Source organism: Tribolium castaneum, chromosome 5 (assembly GCF_031307605.1).
Source record: "Tribolium castaneum strain GA2 chromosome 5, icTriCast1.1, whole genome shotgun sequence".
In the NCBI taxonomy this organism is placed as follows: domain Eukaryota; kingdom Metazoa; phylum Arthropoda; class Insecta; order Coleoptera; family Tenebrionidae; genus Tribolium; species Tribolium castaneum.
Window position 1 is genome coordinate 1392334 of NC_087398.1, and position 20101 is coordinate 1412434.

The 20101-nt window shown below is 38.8% G+C and overlaps 5 protein-coding genes across 12 annotated transcripts; 2 read left to right on the top strand and 3 right to left on the bottom strand.

Moving 5' to 3' along the window:
- The first annotated feature begins 4505 nt into the window (after window positions 1-4505).
- On the top strand, window positions 4506-7305 carry Orc3 (Origin recognition complex subunit 3). The gene is made up of 9 exons (XM_970136.4): window positions 4506-4681; window positions 4865-5008; window positions 5061-5339; window positions 5389-5874; window positions 5924-6235; window positions 6283-6573; window positions 6620-6850; window positions 6911-7095; window positions 7157-7305. Exons 1-9 carry the CDS (start codon window positions 4655-4657, stop codon window positions 7257-7259), a joined length of 2058 nt encoding a protein of 685 aa, XP_975229.1. The 5' UTR covers window positions 4506-4654; the 3' UTR covers window positions 7260-7305.
- Window positions 7306-7480: 175 nt separating this feature from the next.
- Window positions 7481-8916, bottom strand: LOC664112 (CKLF-like MARVEL transmembrane domain-containing protein 8). 3 transcript variants are annotated; one of them, XM_970128.4, is made up of 4 exons: window positions 8689-8910; window positions 8353-8492; window positions 8038-8304; window positions 7481-7988 (listed from the first exon to the last, which is right to left on the bottom strand). In XM_970128.4, the coding sequence occupies exons 2-4, from the start codon at window positions 8485-8487 to the stop codon at window positions 7854-7856; spliced, it is 537 nt and encodes a 178-aa protein (XP_975221.1). In that variant the 5' UTR covers window positions 8488-8492; window positions 8689-8910; the 3' UTR covers window positions 7481-7853. The 3 variants fall into 3 exon arrangements, with proteins under 3 accessions (XP_975221.1, XP_064212909.1, XP_064212910.1); XM_064356839.1 differs by having other exon boundaries at window positions 8038-8492; window positions 8689-8916; XM_064356840.1 differs by lacking the exon at window positions 8689-8910 and adding an exon at window positions 8554-8674 and having other exon boundaries at window positions 8038-8492.
- A 643-nt stretch (window positions 8917-9559) lies between these two features.
- ast (asteroid) lies at window positions 9560-11903 on the bottom strand. Its single transcript, XM_970119.4, has one exon. It carries the CDS (start codon window positions 11767-11769, stop codon window positions 9586-9588), a length of 2184 nt encoding a protein of 727 aa, XP_975212.1. The 5' UTR covers window positions 11770-11903; the 3' UTR covers window positions 9560-9585.
- A 154-nt stretch (window positions 11904-12057) lies between these two features.
- On the top strand, window positions 12058-13461 carry Icmt (Isoprenylcysteine carboxyl methyltransferase). The gene is made up of 4 exons (XM_008196196.3): window positions 12058-12383; window positions 12429-12690; window positions 12741-12850; window positions 12896-13461. The coding sequence occupies exons 1-4, from the start codon at window positions 12195-12197 to the stop codon at window positions 13178-13180; spliced, it is 846 nt and encodes a 281-aa protein (XP_008194418.1). The 5' UTR covers window positions 12058-12194; the 3' UTR covers window positions 13181-13461.
- A 162-nt stretch (window positions 13462-13623) lies between these two features.
- Window positions 13624-20082, bottom strand: Ack-like (Activated Cdc42 kinase-like). Of its 6 annotated transcripts, none has more exons than XM_008196202.3 (10): window positions 19939-20078; window positions 19610-19697; window positions 19166-19523; window positions 18135-18949; window positions 17828-18089; window positions 17247-17771; window positions 14891-14962; window positions 14688-14841; window positions 14141-14640; window positions 13624-13921 (listed from the first exon to the last, which is right to left on the bottom strand). In XM_008196202.3, the coding sequence occupies exons 1-10, from the start codon at window positions 19952-19954 to the stop codon at window positions 13727-13729; spliced, it is 2985 nt and encodes a 994-aa protein (XP_008194424.1). In that variant the 5' UTR covers window positions 19955-20078; the 3' UTR covers window positions 13624-13726. The 6 variants fall into 6 exon arrangements, with proteins under 6 accessions (XP_008194424.1, XP_008194423.1, XP_008194420.1 ...); XM_008196201.3 differs by adding an exon at window positions 19847-19890 and having other exon boundaries at window positions 17828-18949; window positions 19939-20075; XM_008196198.3 differs by having other exon boundaries at window positions 17828-18949; window positions 19939-20079.
- Window positions 20083-20101: the final 19 nt, after the last annotated feature.

Genomic DNA, 20101 nt, shown 5'->3' on the forward strand with positions numbered 1-20101 from the left:
GAGCAATGACTTTATCAGTTGGAATTATTATCGGATAATTAACTACATTTTTTCATTGACTGCAAACTATTCCGATGGTAAAACTTTACATTAAAATAAAAAACAATTTTCGGTTACAATTTATGATTAACTGCGAGAAAATAGGAAGAAAATTGGTTTCAGTATTCAGTTAATTCAAAGGTGTAAAGTGATGTAATGTGTGAGAAAAGGTCGCCAGGAGCCACAGCAACTGTACCTCAACGAACTGTTTACAGGCTTGAAAGAAACAGATGATGAATTATAAAGCATTTTTTAAGTATTAGAAGGCCCATAGAGCAGAGTTTTAATAAAAAAAAATTAAAACAATAATTAGGCACGAATTTTAAATTTGTAATCGTCAAAATTACAAGTTACGTTATGAAATAGTGCATTATTAAAATATTGTCATTTTATTACAGAATGCTTTATTTTTTCTTTTTTTATATTTTTGTGAAAAACAATTGTTTCTTACATGTTTTTATAGCATGAAACCTAAACCCAAAAAAAAAAAACCAAAAAAATCACCCCTTATAAAATAAAGCAAGAACAAAAAGATAAGGTTTTTTGTATAAAACTTTCAATAGTTTTTTTAACTTATTTATTTTATTTTCTTCTTTATATTTTGAATTTTTTTATACTTACCAGAAAGATAGCGATGTGTAATTTTAGTGCGTTACTTTTGGTTCAGTCTGTATATCTTTTTTTTAGACAAAATCATTTAGTAATGACATTAACAAACAGTGAACGAAAGATAAAATAAGTAATTCTTAACAATATTCTACAAAGACTAAATAAGGCTATGAAGGTTTTTAAGGTTTTATAATTTTTTAGTAAAATAAAAAAATTTTTTGAAAGAAATATTTATTGTTTGAACATTTTTTTTATTTTATGTCATGCTAGTGAACCAAATTATTCTTTTCATATTTTTCCAAATAATTACGTAGATCAACAAGTACTCATAAGATGATTAATACATTAAAATGCGACGTTTACTTTTCAATTTTTTTTTAATCCGTTTGATTTTCGTCAATTTTACGTTAGGTATTCCTAAGAGATGCAAAAAAACATTGATTAAAAAGTGTATTTTTCGTAAATTCTTGCTTGTCTGTTTACACTCAGCACTACTTTGCAACGATTTCTTGTTTGAATACAATTGTTCAAGATCTTTTACTGAACCTTTTCCAATTTTTTAATGAGACTTTTACGAAGAATTAGTACAGCCAACTTATGACTTGAGCTAAAAAAACTTAAAAAAACAACCACGACAATATTGTGAATGGGTTATACAAAGTCAATCTGCGTCTCAAAAACTAATAAATCAAACAGGGGGCAACCCTTAAATTAAATGAATACTTAATTTTTTTCGTTAAACATTTAAATTTAACCCAATAATAAATCGCTGCAAAAAAATAAAACAATAATTAATTTACACAATGCTTACACAAAATTTGTGTAAAAGCGTTTTTTTAAATAAAATAATGGAAAACTTATCCTTACTAAAAAGTTGTCTTTAAGGGTTTTATAAACCAGTAATTAATTAATAATTATTGAACCAATGAGCATTTTACTTTTCTGTGATATATCATTTATGTGCTTTTCTCTTTTATCTTTCTGCTTTTCTTGGGCCAATAATTTGCAGCCCCGACCTCTTTTCTTTCACTTCAAGTTTTTCAAACCGCGCCACTTCTCTGCCATTGTTCCTGCAACAATCTGCATCGGATGCGCCTCATAAAGAATTCAGAAAATTGTCGGCAACCGGCGATAAAGCCAACTCGCGCCGTTCCGGATCCTGAAAAATCGATCCTTGAAGGTCCTGCTGAAATCGTCCGGAGCGGCGTTCCGGTGTGCGGACTTGCGCAGACTGCGTTCGCGTATACACTTGCCGGCCCTGAATGAAAGTAGTAACGGGACGCTCACTTATGCAATGTATTACAGTTATATTGCGAAGTTCATAGACCTCGGCATCGGAGATCTCTTTCCTGCGCGCTCCAAACGCCCGGAATTTTTCTCTCTCACACTCGTGGAATTCGCGGACGCGGACGCGAATGTGGACCAACGCTCCGGAGTAACCCGAAGAAAGGAGCGTATGCGGAATCGAACTGAATACGAAGTTGTATTGTTTATTTCTTCGCGTTCTCTACTCACTGCTAAATTATCAAGACTGGACTTTAGTTCTACTTTCTGATATAACGGTTTTGGTTTCGTTAAGCGATTAATAAACATTATGCACTGTTTTTGTTTCCATTTCTCCACGCACACCGCGGGAGCTATCGAACGCTTCTGAACACGAAAAAATTTTGTATGTAACATATTGTTCAAAACGAACACATTCTTTATTACTCCATGGATTTCGGCGGTGAAGTCGCTGAACTTGTGATGATCTGCAATTTCCATGTCGTGTGCATTTATGGTGAGTGCTCAGCAGGATAATGATGAATCTGCCTGCGAATGTTCCTGCTGGGTGTTTCGAGTGGGAACTTAGTTTTATTATGTTAATAGTGGGAACGTCTGAATTAGATAGTAAAACTTCGATTTGCAAATTATGGACAGGACGATAAACTAAATGCGGGGAACTGTAAACGTTTCCTCTTATTCCCTGTATTATGGGGTTAAATAAATCTACGTAGTTTGGTATATTGTTTAATTTAGTTTCAAAAAACAAAGAAACATTATCGACGAAAAAAATCTATTTCTATGTAAACCAAAAATAAAATAAAAAGATAAGTGTTAAGAAACCAATATTATGATGCCGATCTCTTCGATAGGTTCCATAAACGGCACAAACCGCAACTAATTAGCTGTTTATGAGCCTCCGGTTTCTGTAACTTATCGAAAAGACATCTGTTCCATAAATGCTGCTTAACTGCCTGCAGAGAAACTCTTTTCACGAAAATTGCAATATTTTGTTAATTATGCAACGAGTTAATAAAATACGAAGTAGTGTATTTTTGTCTGTTTTAAAACATGTCACAAATTTTGGCGTGGGTTTTTTTATATTTTATAGACCGTTTATCATTATTCAAAATTTTAATACAACTGACACATTTTTGGCCCAAATGACCCACTCAGTATCGCGGTGCCTTCCACACAAATACTATTATAATCCAAATTAGAAAAATCTGGCGACAGTTACAGCTACAGTATAACTGTTTTTGATTTATGAATTGGCAGTATACGGAGGTGTCGAGTCAACATATCACTCTGTTTGCCTTATTTGGATAAACGAGTTTCTTCAAGAATAAACAAAACATTGGTTTGTTTATTCTTGGAACATTATGGCAAAAAATAAACAATTTGATACAATTTTTAGGGAGTTAAGCCTCTGTTTTTCCACACGTGATTGTTGCTTTTGTTTTATGTTTCAAGAAACCGTGCAATTATTTCTTTATCAGTCAAACATCGCAAAGTTATACACTTCACCTGCAGAGTAATACGATGACACATCATGTTTCAGAGCAATTTTAAAACCTTATACCTGCTGTGCTTACAAAATGCACTCTGCAGATGGCCAATACCGTAAAACGTGAACCACCTCAAATTAAGTATTTACATAATTAAGTAAGTAACCATGGGTATGTAAAGTATACCTTGACATTAATTTAAAAACTCTTTTCGGTGGGTTTTTTTCGATAAAATCTAAAATGGAAACGCTTCAAAGCACTAGTAATATTTTTTATTCTTGCGTTGTTTAATTATTTAACATCTCATAGTCATAACTCATAACTAGAGTTAGGTGTTTAGTGTTGCCTTGATTTTTGCTCTTGTTCTAATAACGTCTGGCTACAGATTAATAGGTTAATAGGTAGCCAAGCTTGCAAGATGCTATTTTAGCAGATGAACATAATCGTAAGCTGAATATATGGAGTGAGGAAGTTCAATGCTACTACGTATAATAAATAGAACGTTAGATTATGGAAAGGTCTGTGTCAGATTACAAAGTTTACTGAAATTTAAATAAAATGTTGGGAGTTCCACTGTACTTAACTCTGACGGAAGTACACTTTCCTGCTTTAGGAGTGCATTAAATTAGTAATAATTTTTTTATTTATATATTATTTTTATTTATTTATTTATTATTTATTTTTTGCTTGATACACCTAATAAAGAAAGATCTCTCGTGCGCTAAATTATTTTTTTATGGATGCGATTTTCTTAACTATACCGTAACTAGCTATCCTCTCCCTCAAAATGTTTTTTTTTGAAATTCTTATAATCAGTTATTATTTATTTCAGAAAAAAAATAAAAAATACAAGTTACAATGTTACAATTTACAAATTCTTTACACGCCACAATAAAGCTTTTGAGCATGCAACCAACAATACAGTGATAATATTTTTAGTTTTATTTAATTTTTGATTAACACAAATTAATTTAGCACAGCCATAATTGGATATATTTAGTGTGACACAGCACAGTAATATTTTTAATCAAAATTTGTATTTTTTACTTTTATGGTTTTGGAAACTTTTCATAAAAAGCGCCACCAGCTTCAAAATGGCTCGTAATGTCAAATGTCATTTTTCAAATTGTTGTTTGTTGTAACAATTGTAACTTATTTGTGATTACTGAACAATTTTAATCTAAAAAATTTATTTAGTTTTACGCAATAGAGTTACGTGAATATTGTTTATTGAAATGGCTGCGACCGTGTCCGTTTCAAAGGTAATATTCGAAACCTAACCTGAAAACTTGTGTTAAAATTGCGCTATTTTTCCTTTGTAACACTCTTTTATCAACGTTTTCCGCCTCTGATATGCGTACTTAACACTAGTTTATTGCAAAATCAAGATTCAGTCGTACTGAGATTGCATTTAATGATTGTTCACAATTTGGCGCCAATTTCAGGGTGTTTTTGTCTTCAAAAATGGGGCTAAAGCAGCTTCAAAAAAATCCAGAACGAAAGACAAACGTACCCAGAGTCTCTACTGTGATAGCTTGTGGTATAAAACTTACAAGTCTTTGTGGGAATCAATCGAAACCCAAATTCAAGTACTAATCCTCACTTTCGTGCGCTAAGTATTTTTTATTTGATTTATTTTAGGAATTAAATAACGCCATGTTTTCCAATATCCTTTGTAGTTTAGTAAATTTTCTCAAAAACTGTTACAAAGACACAGTGAGTGAAATCCCAGCCGCAGCTTTACTCACTGGCATAAACATGCCCGACCATTCAGTCCAATTCAAAACGCTCAAAAAAGAAATCAAACGCTCAATAACACCACACGTTGTTACTCTCAGTGGCGAGGATTGCCACAGTTTGAAATATCTCGTTGAAATAATGGTCAATCAATTAGTCAAAAGCGAACAACTTATAGATGAGGTAAGAAAGTAAAAGGCGTTTCGTTTCAATGATGCAATGATTTCCGAAGGATTCTGACTCAGACACGCGCCAGATTAAAAAATCACAGTGCAGTTTCACACTTCTCCAGGCCTGGTATGAGGAACTCTACCAACCTCCAGGAACCGCCAACTCGCCAAAAAAGCAAAAAACCAAACACAATAAAAACATAATCGTTGTTATAATCCCCGATTTTGAGAATTTTGCCCCGAAAGTGTTGCAAGATTTTATCCAAATCGCGAGCTCGTATCTAAACGTTTTACCCTTTGTCTTTGTTTTTGGAGTTGCGACGTCCCTTAACGCCGTTCATCGGTCACTCCCTTGTTACGTTTCCTCGCGCATTAACATCCAGGTTTTTCACTCAACTCCCTCCACGGTTTATTTGAACAACATATTGGAGAATATTTTATTTTCGCGCCAGTGCCCCTTTCACTTAGGCGGCAAGGTTTTTAATTTATTCACCGACATTTTCCTATTTTACGATCTTTCAGTCAGCGGTTTTATCCAGAACTTTAAGGTGATTGCGCCGAAAATTGTGTCACTTTTTCGTGAAATTTTGGTTTTAGTACGCCATGCTTGAGCATTTTTGTTACGGCAATGTTATGGCCCTCTGTCAGAGGAAACACATCAAGCAAATTATCTCCGATTTCTCGCACGATGATCTCGAAAATGCTCGTCGGTTGATGTCGTTCCGAAAACTGGTCGAGAGTGAATCCCCGGAAGCCCGAATCGCGCTCCTGACTGATGATAATTATTTCAGAAATGTTTTGCTGCGGGAAGTGCGCAAAATTGTGGCGTATTTGCCGAATTTGCACTTGTTTTTGAGGTGCTTGCACGTTCTTGTGGGGGATTTACCCAAAGCGCCTTTGGGGAAACAGGTGTCAAGTATTTTCATTGCAATCGTCAAATTAACTAGGTTTTGAAGGTTCGTGAACTGTACGCGTGTGCCGTTTCACGAAATATTACCAAAAGTCAGGAATATAAAGAGTGTTTCCAACTACTGGCGTTTCAATCGAGGGACGAATTGTGTAACAAAGTGAAAAGAATCACGGATTTAATTGTTAATAACAGTGAGGGTTTGGAAGTGGGGCGTGTGATAACCGATAGGCTTAACCGTTTTTTGGATAATTTACACAATCTTGATCAGGAAGAAGACGAAAATGAGGTGGCCCAAGAGGGCATAAGTGAACTAATGGGGAGATTACAACTCAGAGAGGTTTTTTCCGGTGATTTTTTATTACGTGTCTAGTTTTTTCTTCCAGAAATTGCTCCAAATGTCGAAGCAAAACAAACCGATGAACAAATACGAGAAAATCCGCTCAGGCTTACTCAATTTTTTGTCCGAACAGTTCGAAATATATTTACAGGAACCGACCGATTTTCACTTTCACGAAATTTTCTTCTTTAACGACATTTCAGTCCAGACTCACATCATAGGCTCTCACAGGGCGGCTATTCACACAGCGCTCAATGACCCCCACGTTTATTTACAGGTAATTATTTTTTTACAATACTTGTGTTAACACGAAGGGGAAAATACTGTATTGTTTTAGTGTCCTTGCTGCGAAATTGCCACCGATTCTGTGATCCTTCCCTCAATGCCTGACATCAGTATCGTCTACAAACTCCACTTAGAGTGTGGGAAAATGATTAATTTGTACGACTGGCTCCAGTCTTTCCTTAGTATTGTTGACCCACAGGAGACTGAAGACAACCCGAAAGTCAGTCCTCAGTTGCAGTATCCTTTTTTTGTTTTTATTTTATTTTTTTTAATAAAATTTGACTTAACGCACATTTAGGGCCCGATTTACGCAGGCTGTAGCCGAACTGGAGTATTTGGGATTCATCAAGAGCTCCAAAAGGAAGACTGACCATGTGGCCAGACTCACTTGGGGTGGCTAATTTTTTCTACCAATGTCTTTATATTTATTAAATTTTTCTACCAATACTTTCGCCAATAATTTAAACCCACTGTTTAATGGACTCTTTTATGCCTTTACAACCCTCTGAAGTTGTTAAAAGTACAGAAAAAAAATCATAGCTTGTTTTTTTAATTTTTTCAGATATAGTTTTTGTGCAATACGTCCAGAACTGCGGGAAATGGGTTGAATGAAACCAGTTAATAGGTTGATGGAATGTAGGTGTCTTTATTAAAAAAATGTAAACACAGTCGTACAAATATTTTAGATTCGTTGCATTGAAAACATTTGTTTCAATTTACATATGACAAAAAAATGATTGCGTCTTAGGACATGTGACTGAGTAAAGTGGCCCCTAAATGTCTTAATCTAGAAATTTGTACAGTGTGTATAAGAATAAGTATTAAATAATCGCTCTCTTAACAAAAATATATTACAAAATTCGTCTTTGATAAGTAAACTACATGCACAGTGCAGTGTTACGTGAAGAAACAGTTCGGTAAAGCTTCCAACAATAACATACAATTGAGACTCTGCAAAACATTAAGTAATTATTTAACATTCGATTAACACGGTTCTAATAATGTGTGGGTGACGTGGTCGTTTGCTTGTTTATGACCCTTTCCCCTTGAGCCAGCTCTCCACTCATTGCCGCCTTGAACTTCAAATAGGCGTCTCCGGCGTACACCACCATGGCACAGAAGCCAAAAAACTGAAACAAGTGATTGAATTTGGGCGAAAATCGGCTCAGAACGGCTTACGGCCGCCACTGCAAAGGCTTCAATTCCGTACGTGGCTGCAAGACATGCAGCTATGAGGTACAGGGCGGCCCACAGAGCGTCGAAACCAAACTCGATTTTCAACCAAGGAATTCGGTAGAACTTCTCTATGACATGGAACAGGTAGAAGAGGAGGAGGAAGCCGGTGAACCAGAAGGCCGTCATCGAGACGAAAATGAAGAAACTGCCACGCGAGACGTACGAAAAGGCACTCACTTCTATGCAGATGAAGCCCAAGAGGTTCAAGACCTTAAAATAAAATTCACTTTCGGAAATAAAGCCTGGCTTGAAATTTACAATCTCTGCGACTTTAAGAATCCCCGGCAGGGTCCTTATGTAGGTGGGGTCATATCTGATATTGGTCTGGACCGTTGTGTTCGAAGTAACAGTGGTGGTGGTCGTGTGCTGTCCCGGGAAGCCTGGGTCTGCCATTTCACCTGAAGCCAAACAAATTTAAACGTGACCACATGATGATGTCACCCAGACTCAATATTTTACAGATAGCGGGCAAATTGGGGTCAGATTTGTTTAACCGTTTTCCCTAAATGGAGAAAACTACGAAAGTAAAATTGGTAATTAAGTTACAGTAGCTGGGAGGCGAAAAAGAGGGCGTGCGAAAGCTGAATGACTTACCAAATGATATAAGTCGGTTCTGAGTGATTTAAGCCCAGTTTTATTGTTATTTGCTACAAAACACGACTTTTGCGACTAGAAACACAACATTCATTCAACTTGGTTTGTTGGGAGGCGTAACAGCCTTGCGCGGTGGGAACCCGATGGGTGGGTGAGTTTTGATGGGCGGATTTTCTCGGGAAACGAGCGCCAAGTCAAAACAAAAGTGTTTCTTTCTTATCTGTTCTGATAACAAAGATATGCAACGTACATGTACTTGTAAAGTACAAAATTGCATGGATAGAAAGGCCAAGGTCGCTGTGTAATTAACTACGTTATTGTTTGATACTTTAGAAAGATTTGGTCATAAAATGGGAAATGAAATACTATACACCCACACCTTTCAACGCCAAACGCGACTTATTTTCGGTTAATATACAGTGCTGCTCAAAAAACTCTGGACAATTCCAAAATTTCCGTTGTGCATTAAAAATTATGAAATCTTTTAAATTTGATTACTTTAGCACACGGGTGTATTTAGCTCTGAAATATCCTCATATCAATGACTATTGGCAAATAATTTTCAAAACATAATATGCTCCCAGTTAGATTTCAAATCCTTTTTCTCATGTTTTCCTGAAGATAAAAATTACGTTATTTACGATTCACATAAGTAAAATAATCTTTTAAATGCGATTAAGCATAACCATGTCAAGGCTACCGTATGCCGGTGTTCCGTCTAATAAACCCCACATCAGAATTATTAACTGGAAGTTATTCCGTCGGTTTTGCCAAACCCTTTTAAATAAATGTGACTATTATAATTTATAATTTTCATCCTTGCGTTTTTTGTCATCTTTTAACTGTGCTATGTGTATTAATATTACGCAAATTAAAGGATAAAAAATCAACCAAACTTTATTTATTTACAAAAGATAACAAAGAGAACTTGTTATTTGAATCGAAAACGTATTCCTCATCCGAGACATCGCTGAAAAGCTCAGTTTCGGGCAGATGACTAATGGCTTTCTTCTTCTTCTTCCTCTTCCTTGGGGGCTCATGCCTCCCCGCGTTGAAGACAACCCGATTTTCAATTTCCTCAGCCATCAGTTCGAACGCATCCAAAATTTGGGGGCACTTCCCCAGCAGAATTCCCATATACCCTTTCAAGTCCGTTCTTTTCCGCAGATTCGCTGTCATGTTGTAGAGAAACGTCCCGTCGTAAAACTCCGAAATTGTGAAATTCGGAAACGGAAAGTTCAACAGCGAGTTCAAGTACTTGATATGCAGCAGACAGCTCTGCAGTTGTGCAAAATCGTGGACAATGCCCCTGTCAAATAATTTAACGTAACAGCGCATTTTCGCGTCCATTTGGAAGTAATCAATCAAGGTTTTCGCACACGAGACACTGTTACTCAAATCGATTGCGCTCAAGGCCTCTGGTATGTTTTTCGTGGAAGTTGAGGGTTTTGCGGGTTCGTTATGCGAGTTATATTTGGACAAAAATGATTTCGTGGATCTATAGAAACCGACTTTGGTGTCGACGTGGTTTAACATGATTGCGCAAAGAATGAGCGAGTAGACGTGGGGCAGGTCGATTTTTTGCGTGTTCGTCACCCAGTAATTAATAGCGATCAGGAAAAGTTGCCAAGACTTGGGGAAACGTTCGAACGATTTGTCGATTTTTAAAATTTGTAGTAACACTTGCTGGGCGTTTTGTTGGGTCATATGTTCAAGTTCTTGTAGTTTTGGCACTTCGCGGTCGTACGCTGGGACGGGGGATCTTTTAATGTTTGAAAACTCGTTGCGCATTACGCAAAATAAAGGTCGTGTTTTTGGGGATGTTAGAATTTTGTAAATTGCCGCAACTATTTCCCAGCTGATTTTATGGCAAGGTTCGAGGGAATAATCCTCGATTAGAGGGATGAAGTAGTACGTGCTGGACATGATCATGTCCATGAACGAGGGCGGATATTGACACTTTTTGTAATTTTCGCGAAAAAAGTTGGGAATAATTGATTTTAACACAGGGATTGATTCTTCAATTTCTGGCTCGTCGGGCGTTAGTTCTTCCGAACTGGACATTTCATCCTCAATTTCTCCTTCTTCAAGCTCTCCTTGCCCCAAATCTTCAACATCTTCAGGCTTGGGCACAATTATTTTCCCACGTTTATCACCAACTTTTTCAATATTGAAGTACGAACAAATGTGGCTTTCGCCGCTTTGATACGCCCCAATTGCCTTCTCAATTCTACGTGCCAAAGTCCTCCGGTGATTCATTTTATATCGCCCCAAAATTTTCCGAAGGGCTGATTCCGGCGTTTCGTTTTTGAGCCAAACAATTACCGATTTAATCTGAGTTTGCTGCTCATTCTGTTTCGTTTTGTGCATTTTCAACTGACGATAAAACACCGAAAAGGCACTTTTCTTTATGTAATCGTTCCCCAACAAGGCGGCAAGTAGCGGCAAATTAATTTTATCCAAGCCTCCAAACGAATTTAAAAATTTTTCGATTCTGTACACCTCACACACTAAGTAGTTCACATTTTTGCGCTTTCGTAACCGTAACTGCATGGTGGAGAACGGGATGTACAACACGTCGAAAATAAAAAAATCCGAGTCGAAACTAACAATAGGGCACCCCAAAGTCCGCGCGAGCTCAGCTGACTCGCTGTCACCCTCAAAGTCACATCTCAGGCACTTTATGTTCAAAGTGGTGACGATGTCGACGAAAAGTTCGCGCAAAAATAGGGGAAACACCGAAATACGGCCCTCGGTCACACTGTTCAGGTCTTTAGAGGCACTGATTTTGTTCCTCATTCTGCTGTATACTGTCTTTAATTTGCGTTTTTCGTACGCTCCATCGAACACAACTAGAGGGGTGATGTTACAGTCGGACAACAATTGAAAGAAATTCTTGATAACGGCCGCGTATTTGTCGTAATCGCCCCCAAAACAGTCGTTGCATTTGCAGTGCCATTTGTATAACTGGCAAGCAATGCTGTTACCATCGACCACCAAATAAGTATCGTGCAGTTCGTAACTCTCGAGGTACTGACTCGATCTGTTGGCTATAAATGTTGTCAAGCCCCGAATACCCATTTTGAGTTTCACGTTTACTGGTACAGGTTATGTGCCATTGTCAAGTTGACAGATAGCTAACCTCCCTAATGAATAATGACAAGACGTGGAGAAAGTGGCTACAGTAGCGTCTAGCACTTCCGACGTCGTCAAATTTGGACACAATTCGTACAGTTAAAAATTACTAAACCAGTTTGAATCAACAATAACCGAATTGCCTTCGTCCCGTTGTTATTTCGCGTGATTTCATCGCGAAACTATCAAAAAGGTCTGCCCTCAATTTTGAGGCGTAGCCTCAGCCACACTCTGTTTTGATATTTTGACGTTTATGGTAGTGTTATCTAATTCCAAAATGTGAACAGGTATTCCCGTGTGATCATTTCCCCAAATAATGCAGAGTGTTTTTTATTGTGATAAGGGATAACCCAGCTGTTAAAACCAAAAAAATGTTAAGTCCCGCAGGAAAAATCTCGTTGCAAAGTTTCACCGGATCGTCGCTCGTATTTTTCGTAATCTGCATGTTTAATCATTATTACGGCATCACAAATCTGGTGGTCAACACCTTGATTGTGTTTTTCTACGCCGTCAATGTTTACTTTTTCCTGAAATTCTTCTATAACGAGTTTGCTTTCGCGGTGAGTTTTTTTTTAAGTGACAAAAGTCGGAGCAATTTTTTCTAGATCGCAATACGTGCCGCTTTTTTGGGCCTGGTTCTGGTTTTGGGACTGTATATTAAGCTAGTCGCGCCCCCGAACATCCAGATTTTTGGGGGCTATATGTCCGTCATGGCGTTGTTTCACTACAGCGAGTTTTTGGCCATTGCGATTGTGCAACCCAAGCAGGTTTCAACGGATTCGTTTGTGATAAATCATAGCCCGCAATACACAATCGCTGCAGTGAGCTCGTGGGTGGAGTTTTTCATTGAAACTTACTTTTTCCCTGGTAGATTCAGCACTTAATTATATTTCAAATAAATATCTGGAATTTTTTAGGACTTAAAGAAATTCACTGGCTTTCAAACATTGGTTTATGCGTTTGCATTCTTGGCGAAGTTTTACGTAAAACGGCGATTCTCACAGCTGGTTCGAATTTTAATCACTTGGTAAGAATTCTTACTTTACCCAAAAAAATCTATTTTTTTATTTAGGTCCAATGCGAAAAATCAAGCGATCACGTTTTGGTCACCCATGGGGTGTATGCCTGGTTTAGACACCCGAGCTACGTTGGGTGGTTTTACTGGTCAATAGGGACGCAAATAATCCTAATAAATCCACTTTGCATTCCAGCTTATACTCTTGCAAGTTGGATGTTTTTTAAAGAGCGAATTTATATTGAAGAAAGCATGTTGTTGAGCTTCTTTGGTCAACAGTACTGTGATTATCAGCAACAAGTAGGGACTGGTATTCCCTTTATTGAGGGATATAAAATATAGGAAGCTGAAATGACTTATCATTTTTATCTACTGTAAACGCAGCACAGCTTCCTTGATAAACGAAGGAAGCTAGTAACTGACCTCTAACGTGGCAAAATGAGTTACTTTCTTCATTTATCTAGAAAGCTGTGAAACACAGTATTATGGAAGTGTCTAGGCCCCAAGCGACTAGCGACTAAATGTTTTAAGTTGGTGCCAGAATCCTGAAGCATTCTAATCTTTTTATATGACTTATTTTTGTTGTTACTACTAATTCTACAATAAAGATATATTTTACGTCACCCTGACCGTGTTTTTGGGGAAAATGAGAGCCGACCTTTTGTGTATAAATTTATTGTAAAACATTGTATAATTTTTAAAAAGTGTCACTACTGGTTTAAGATGTATAAGCCGTAAAAATTTGTCCACTTGTACAATTTGAATAAAAAATAATTCTAACATAATTATTTGATAACAAAATTTATTTAAATGTCATAAAAAATAAGTTAATTTGTTTAAATAATATAACATTGGCAAGACAAAGAGAATTTAATCTTAGTTGATATGTTACACTTGAGTCACTTCGTCTTGTTGCAAAACCCATTGCGCAGCCTTAGCCACATCCCAGGCCGAGTTCTCCAACGCCTTACAACAGACACTCATTTCAGCGCCCACCATATTTTGCAGTTTGACGATTTTTATTGCTTTCATCACCTCCCACTCACACTGGTCCAGCGCGTCCACGCATTTCTCCTTAGATACCTGGGCCATGCAAAAAATAACATTTCTGAGACAGATTTTGATTTTGAACAAAATTGTGGTGCCTTTCCTAGCCATTTTTTTCAACTGTTTAAAAAACATTCTTTCAATTCTACGGAGGACTAGATAAGAAGACAAAACAAGATACAAAAAATATTTTAAATTAATAAATTAAATAAATACAGAACTGTTGAGCATTTTTTTTTAAATGATGAGACTTACATCTTTCCCTAAAACCTTCAACATAATCCGGACTTCGTCCGAATCGATGCCTCTGGCCCTCGAGCTCGGTTTCGTGTTCGCAAACTTGAGCAGATCCTCGCAACTCACATGATGACTACTCAACTTCTCCTCATCAACCCTCCCATCCACAACATCCAGTTCTTGCGGAATCTCGTCCAAAGCGTTCAAATCCGACTCGATTTGCGCCTCAAAATGAATCGACTCCGGATTTTTCTCCGCCATTTGCGTCACACTATTCGAATAAACCGGAAACGGTTCAACCGTAACCGTCGCAGGCGGTGTAACCGTATTGATTTTATCCAGTGTGCGTTGCAAGTTACTCGGGGGGATGATAAGGGGGTGCTTGCGCGTATGTCGCGGTTTCGCCGCCAAGAGCGTCTTGTTCCTGTCCCTTGGCGGCAAAGGAATGGGGTTATCGTCCCGGTGAGGGTGCGGTAAAGTATTAAAGTTCTGTCTTGGAGCCTCTTCAACGGACAAATCTGCAATCTGGTGGTTAACTTCTATAATTGAAAATGTGTTGGCACACCTGTTTTCGTTCCGTTCAAATTCTCCGGGACAGAATTTCGGACCGATTCGTGGAATTTCGGCGGGAGAGTGCTGGCGACGCTTGCCGAACGCGTCCGAGGGTTGATAACGGGTTGACCCGAACGTAAAATCCGCAATGGGTTCGTGACCATTAGCTGAAATTGGGCGTTTTGTGGCTTTTGATTGGTGATTGGGGGGACTTACTTGAGTGACGTCAGCTGAGGGACTTTCGACGAGTTGTTTGTAGGCCATCTCTGCCTCTTGTGTAACTTTGGACTAAAGGGAACAAAGAAATAAAATAAAAAACAAAAGAGGTCCGGGAGAAGAAAGTGGAAGTGCGGCCGTTACCGATTGAAGCGTCTCGTGATCATATTTAATTATACAAAGTTAGTACTATATTGCTATCATTGTAAATGGGAGGGATACGTTACGTATAATAAAGTGTATAACAAAGTATTAAACGCTACATTTATTACAATTGCAGCAATAGCTTTACATTACTCTGATTCGAGCGGAATTTGACAGTGAGGGCGCCTTGAATTCGGAGGAAGTTACGCCTTCGGGATCCATTTTTCTGATATTTAGCGGCAATTTTTTTTAAGGGGATCTCGACCGAAAGATAACGAGAAATTCAACATAGTTCATGAAAGGAAACGAAATGCTACTGATAAATGTGATGCAATTAATAAAAATAAATTATATCAGTTAGTTTTAGATTTTTTTATTTGAAACACTTTGACATTAAGAAATTTTTAATCCGCATTTTTAAGTTCGAAACAAAAAATAAAAATATAATATACAATGTTGTTAGCCATTTTTATATCAAATAACGTACTTTTTTGGGCCAAATTTTTGTGGTCTGATAATATTTTATTGCCCTGGCGTTTTACCGGAACCTAGCCTTTGTTGTTAATTTGAAAAAACTGAGTCGGTGTGACGTTATTTCTATTATTTATCAAAAAATATTTATGTAGTGTTTCCGAGTTTTTTTTGGGAACAAACTTAACATTGATTTTCTCTATACCTCCAACCAGTCGAGTTCTCCTTAATCTGGCTTTGTGAATTTGTGTTACCACTGATTTTTTTAAAAAAATTTTTCCAATTTCTGTTATTTTTTCACTTCCTCCGAACCGAGCGCTTTTACAAACTAGATTCCGAAGACGTGGAATTCGAGGTCCTTTGACACCTCGCGGCCGACGTGGGCGACAGCCCGCTCAGAATGCTATTACTTGGAGGCGGTGACCTTCCCATCATTTTCGCACTGAAATGCGGTTTGAGAAAAGGATTGGTCGACCTTTTGCACATTTCCGACCGAATACTACTATTGGAGGCCGAAAGTCGCGACAGTCTTCTGCGCCTGCGCCAATCCAAGTCCACAGACCCGACACTAATACAATCGCTATCGCTCGAACTCGATTCGTACGCTTTCGGATTATACGATTGTCGTCTTCGGTTCCGATCGCGTATACTCCGCCCGTTTTTCCTCGGAATATTATCCTGCGTATCGCTGAAGCTTAAAGTACGAGGCCTCTCGAAAAAGTCTTTCTGTTTTGTTGCAGTGTGTCTGTACTTCATGTCCTTATCGTAGTCAAACACGTTATCAGTCTTGTAGTAAATGTACGAAGTCTCGAAATACTGCGAGCCGTTGGCGTTGTACGACCGCTCCGGGATGTTCTCCCGGAAGAAATGGTCGTGGTGGAGGCGCGGGTCCGGAGCGTAAATCTTCCGGGCCATGCTTTCGGATTTTGTTAGAGTCCGGTCACGGTACTGCATCTGAGGGCGATAGTAATTGTCTTCGAACGAGAGATTTTGGAATTGGTGCTCGAGACCGTAGTCGTAGTCGTGCAAACTCGACAAGTTCCGACACGAGCTGTGGGGGGCTCGGTGGTGCGCTGAGGGGAAAGGCCGCGAGAGCAGTTCGCGAGATTTGGCAAAGTAGAATTCGGCCGAAGCTTTGTCCCAAAGCGGGAGGCGTAAGCTGTTGTTTGAAAGCTCGTCAAGGGAGGAGGGTGAACTCATAAATTTCTAACGGGACGTTTGTTGGAACGAATATAATCGAAATAAACGAAAAGGATGTGGGGAAGGGGAGAAAGTCTGTGTTAGTATTGTGTACTAAATCAGAACGATTACATTCAACAGACAAATGCGATCGGCTTTTGCAAATGTGATTACTGACAATCAAATGCAGTACAGAAGGGACCAATCGCTGTTGTGCTCAAAAAATAGTCATGGAGCACATGGAACTTTTTTTTCACGTCTGTGGCCAAAAAAATGACACGTCCAGGAGCTCAAATCTTTCAATAAACGTTCATAATAATTATGAAACCATTTAACTAATCTAATATAATTGAAGAAACTGAAACTGAAGAAGAATAATTATTTTATGGTTAATTGTTAAATCTGTTATAATTTCACTTCACTGAAAATAAAAATTAAAAGAAAAAAATGCTTTAAATCACTTATTGACACCCTTCTTTACTGTATTTTTGTGTATTTCAAAAAGTTAAGAACGTGCGTTTTCAACAATTCAAAAAATATTTTTTCAAATTATTGTACCAACCTGTAAATCGGACGTGGACAACGCCTCCTCGGAGAAATTCCTCCTCTCGGTGTTCTTGTCATGTTCCCCAACTGAGGGAAACCTAAAACTGAATTTCTTTTTGTTGGGCGACGCCGGCGTCGTAGGCGCCGGTGCCGACATTGACCTAGTGCTCAACTCATTCGCTAGAGCAATAGCGGTATCGAGAGTTTTCTGATCATGAGTTGAAATCGGTTTAATCGTTGCTTGTTTCCTCGACTTTGTCCCCAATTTCTCTCTCAACTCATTACTCCGATTGGAGCCCTCATGGTCCAGTGCTTGGTTCGGATGCCCAAACGAATTCAACATTAACTCCATCTCGGCCATTAACGAGGGCCCCAGGTCTAAATGGGGGCTGTGCGTGTTTTCTTCATCGCTGATTTCGTGATATTCGTGGTCTTGGAGGGGCGCCGGCGCCGGCACGTGGTCCCCTTCCAGGAGAGGCGCCGCCTCCAGGTCTTTGTGGGGGCGGTAGGGCGCCACGACTTGCGTGGGGACCGATCCATACTATTTATTAATTTTTTTTATAATTTAAACCAAGGAGACGATTTCCAATAACTTACACTTCCTTTTGATCCTCCGAGAAAACTCAAGTCGCCAAAGTAAGCCCCGTCTAGACCCACATGACCTGTATGTTTTAAATCACCCTGAGGGGCACTAATCATTTCACTTCGGAGTTTTTTCCGAGAGGATGATCGGGTGCTATCGGTGCGCAAAAACGAAGAACTCGGGAGATCACTACCAAGGTAGGCAACGACGTTGATTGGGTCAAAAAGCCCAGTTTTCCCACTAGCTGTGACTCCCTTCCAGAGGGGGTGGTGTGTCCTAAAATAACGTTTAAAATTTTGATTTAAATTTTTCGGGACTGACTTTTTATCCAAGACTGTGATAACATCACCAACGCGGAACGACAGCATGTGCGGGCCTTCCCCGGCCGAAGCTTTGGCTTGGACTTGTTCGGGCCGGCATTCGGCCAAAACCGGTCCGATCTCGGCAAACTTGGGCCGAGCCGAAGCTTCATGCCTCCAACAATCCAACATTAAATTATAATGATCTAGCGGACAACAATCCGGTTGTTCTAATCTCTGGAAATTCGGTTCGTCGATCGCTTCAAGTATTTGTTGGCCAGTCAAGGCCGCCCATGGTTGAAAACCGTACGAAAACATCTCCCATAAAGTCACACCAAACGCCCAAACGTCGCTCGAAGTCGTAAATCTGAGATAACTTATACATTCGGGCGCACACCAGGCGATTGGTAGCTTCAAATTAACGTTAAAATTCGTCTGGTAGTAATCCTTGCCCTGGCCCAGGGCCCGACTCAGGCCGAAGTCGGAAATTTTTACTTTGCTTTTTGAGAAAACTAGAATATTTCTTGCAGCTAAGTCCCTGTGGATTAGACGGTTGGCTTCGAGGTATTGCATTCCGTCGCATATTTGGTAAGCAAAATCACAAAGCGTTAAGACCGGGAAACTCGATCTTAACGAAGGTTCTTTTAAACATTCTAGAAGAGATCGCAGAGGCGCTAATTCGGTCACGAGCATCAGACTTCCCTCAACGTTCGGTAAAACGACGCCGAAAAAACGCACAATGTTGGGGTGGTCGATGTTGTGCATTATTGACGCCTCTTTTAGGAACTCGACCATGTTGCTCTGCATTCGGTCCCGCGATAGGCATTTTATCGCGACCTGGAATATTTCACAACGTGAAGTCTTAACTTTCTAAAGATCAAATAATTACTAATAATAATGAATATCAAGCGTGCAAGGACGGGAAAAAACTATCTCTGTGACGAAAATCTATTCTTTCAGAGCAATGAACCATTAGGTAACTGTTTTTTGGCAAGGCCTTGTAGGGAAGTTAATTGGCGTTGTATTTAATCGCGTTTTCCTGCCGATAATTACCTGTATCCTTTCGCCTTCATTGCACCAGACGCCCTGTTGCACCACCCCGAACTCGCCCATGCCCAGCTCCTTGTTAATGGTAATGCTGGCGGCTGGTATGATGTGCTTGCTTGAGACTCTGGGGGCCCGCGAAACGGACAAAGAGTCCATGTTCATGAGCAGATAGGCATCGTTAGAAGATTGTCCCTGTTTTTTGTAATTGATGATTTTCTTGAGTTTTGATAAATAGTTGTGAGGAAAGTGTTTATCGTAGTATTTGCGAAGGCGCCTCATTTCCGGCTTGGACATTCCTATTTCTATTAAATCACTTTCAGCTGTAAATTTCAGCTGGGAAGGATGAGCAATTTTCAAAGTATTTCTAAAAATAACAAACAAATGTTCACTTTGTTGGGGTTTTTATCAAATTAATTGGGTAAGTGAATGGGTTTCATTGATGGAACTTACTTGAAACTATTAAAATAATGTTGGAGTTCCGCCTCAACAAGGAACTCATAGAGGCCAGGCCCCTTTTTTATGGAGGCATTGACACCCTCTGAAAGTACAATGATTAATTGTTACACGAGGAAATTTAGCGTGTGAAAGGGGGACGAATTTATTTAAACAAACATGCGAGAACAAGGAAGATTTGTAGATAAGATTTGTGCAAAATATGAGGATAGAGAAATAAAAACAGTATCATACCCATGTCCACTAAACTAGGGAAAACCGCTCAAAATACACACACACTACAACAATTAACTAGTACACAGTTGAAGAAACCATCTAAAGGGTACCTGGAAGTATTTCCATCTTGAATGCACTATAAATATTTATACAATTAAAATAAATAAATACATTCCAAAGATTTCTATTGCTCAATATTTATCATTCCTCCATTGTGACAGGAGATTGACAACTGACATTGACGGCTTGTAATTTGACACCAGATATTGAGCG

Bases quoted from the DNA above. Each gene is read 5' to 3' on its own strand.
- Orc3 (XM_970136.4), top strand. From the start codon at position 4,655: ATGGCTGCGACCGTGTCCGTTTCAAAG. The intron at 4,682-4,864 runs GTAATATTCGAA...CGCCAATTTCAG, and splicing joins CGACCGTGTCCGTTTCAAAG to GGTGTTTTTGTCTTCAAAAA. The intron at 6,851-6,910 runs GTAATTATTTTT...GTATTGTTTTAG, and splicing joins ACCCCCACGTTTATTTACAG to TGTCCTTGCTGCGAAATTGC.
- LOC664112 (XM_064356839.1), bottom strand. From the start codon at position 8,487: ATGGCAGACCCAGGCTTCCCGGGACAGCACACGACCACCACCACTGTT. The intron at 7,989-8,037 runs GTAAGCCGTTCT...CACTTGTTTCAG, and splicing joins AAGCCTTTGCAGTGGCGGCC to TTTTTTGGCTTCTGTGCCAT.
- ast (XM_970119.4), bottom strand. From the start codon at position 11,769: ATGGGTATTCGGGGCTTGACAACATTTATAGCCAACAGATCGAGTCAG.
- Icmt (XM_008196196.3), top strand. From the start codon at position 12,195: ATGTTAAGTCCCGCAGGAAAAATCTCGTTGCAAAGTTTCACCGGATCG. The intron at 12,384-12,428 runs GTGAGTTTTTTT...AATTTTTTCTAG, and splicing joins ATAACGAGTTTGCTTTCGCG to ATCGCAATACGTGCCGCTTT. The intron at 12,691-12,740 runs GTAGATTCAGCA...GGAATTTTTTAG, and splicing joins TGAAACTTACTTTTTCCCTG to GACTTAAAGAAATTCACTGG.
- Ack-like (XM_008196198.3), bottom strand. The intron at 17,772-17,827 runs GTAAGTTATTGG...ATTAATAAATAG, and splicing joins TCGGAGGATCAAAAGGAAGT to TATGGATCGGTCCCCACGCA. The intron at 14,641-14,687 runs GTGTGCCAACAC...ACCAGATTGCAG, and splicing joins TTTGAACGGAACGAAAACAG to ATTTGTCCGTTGAAGAGGCT.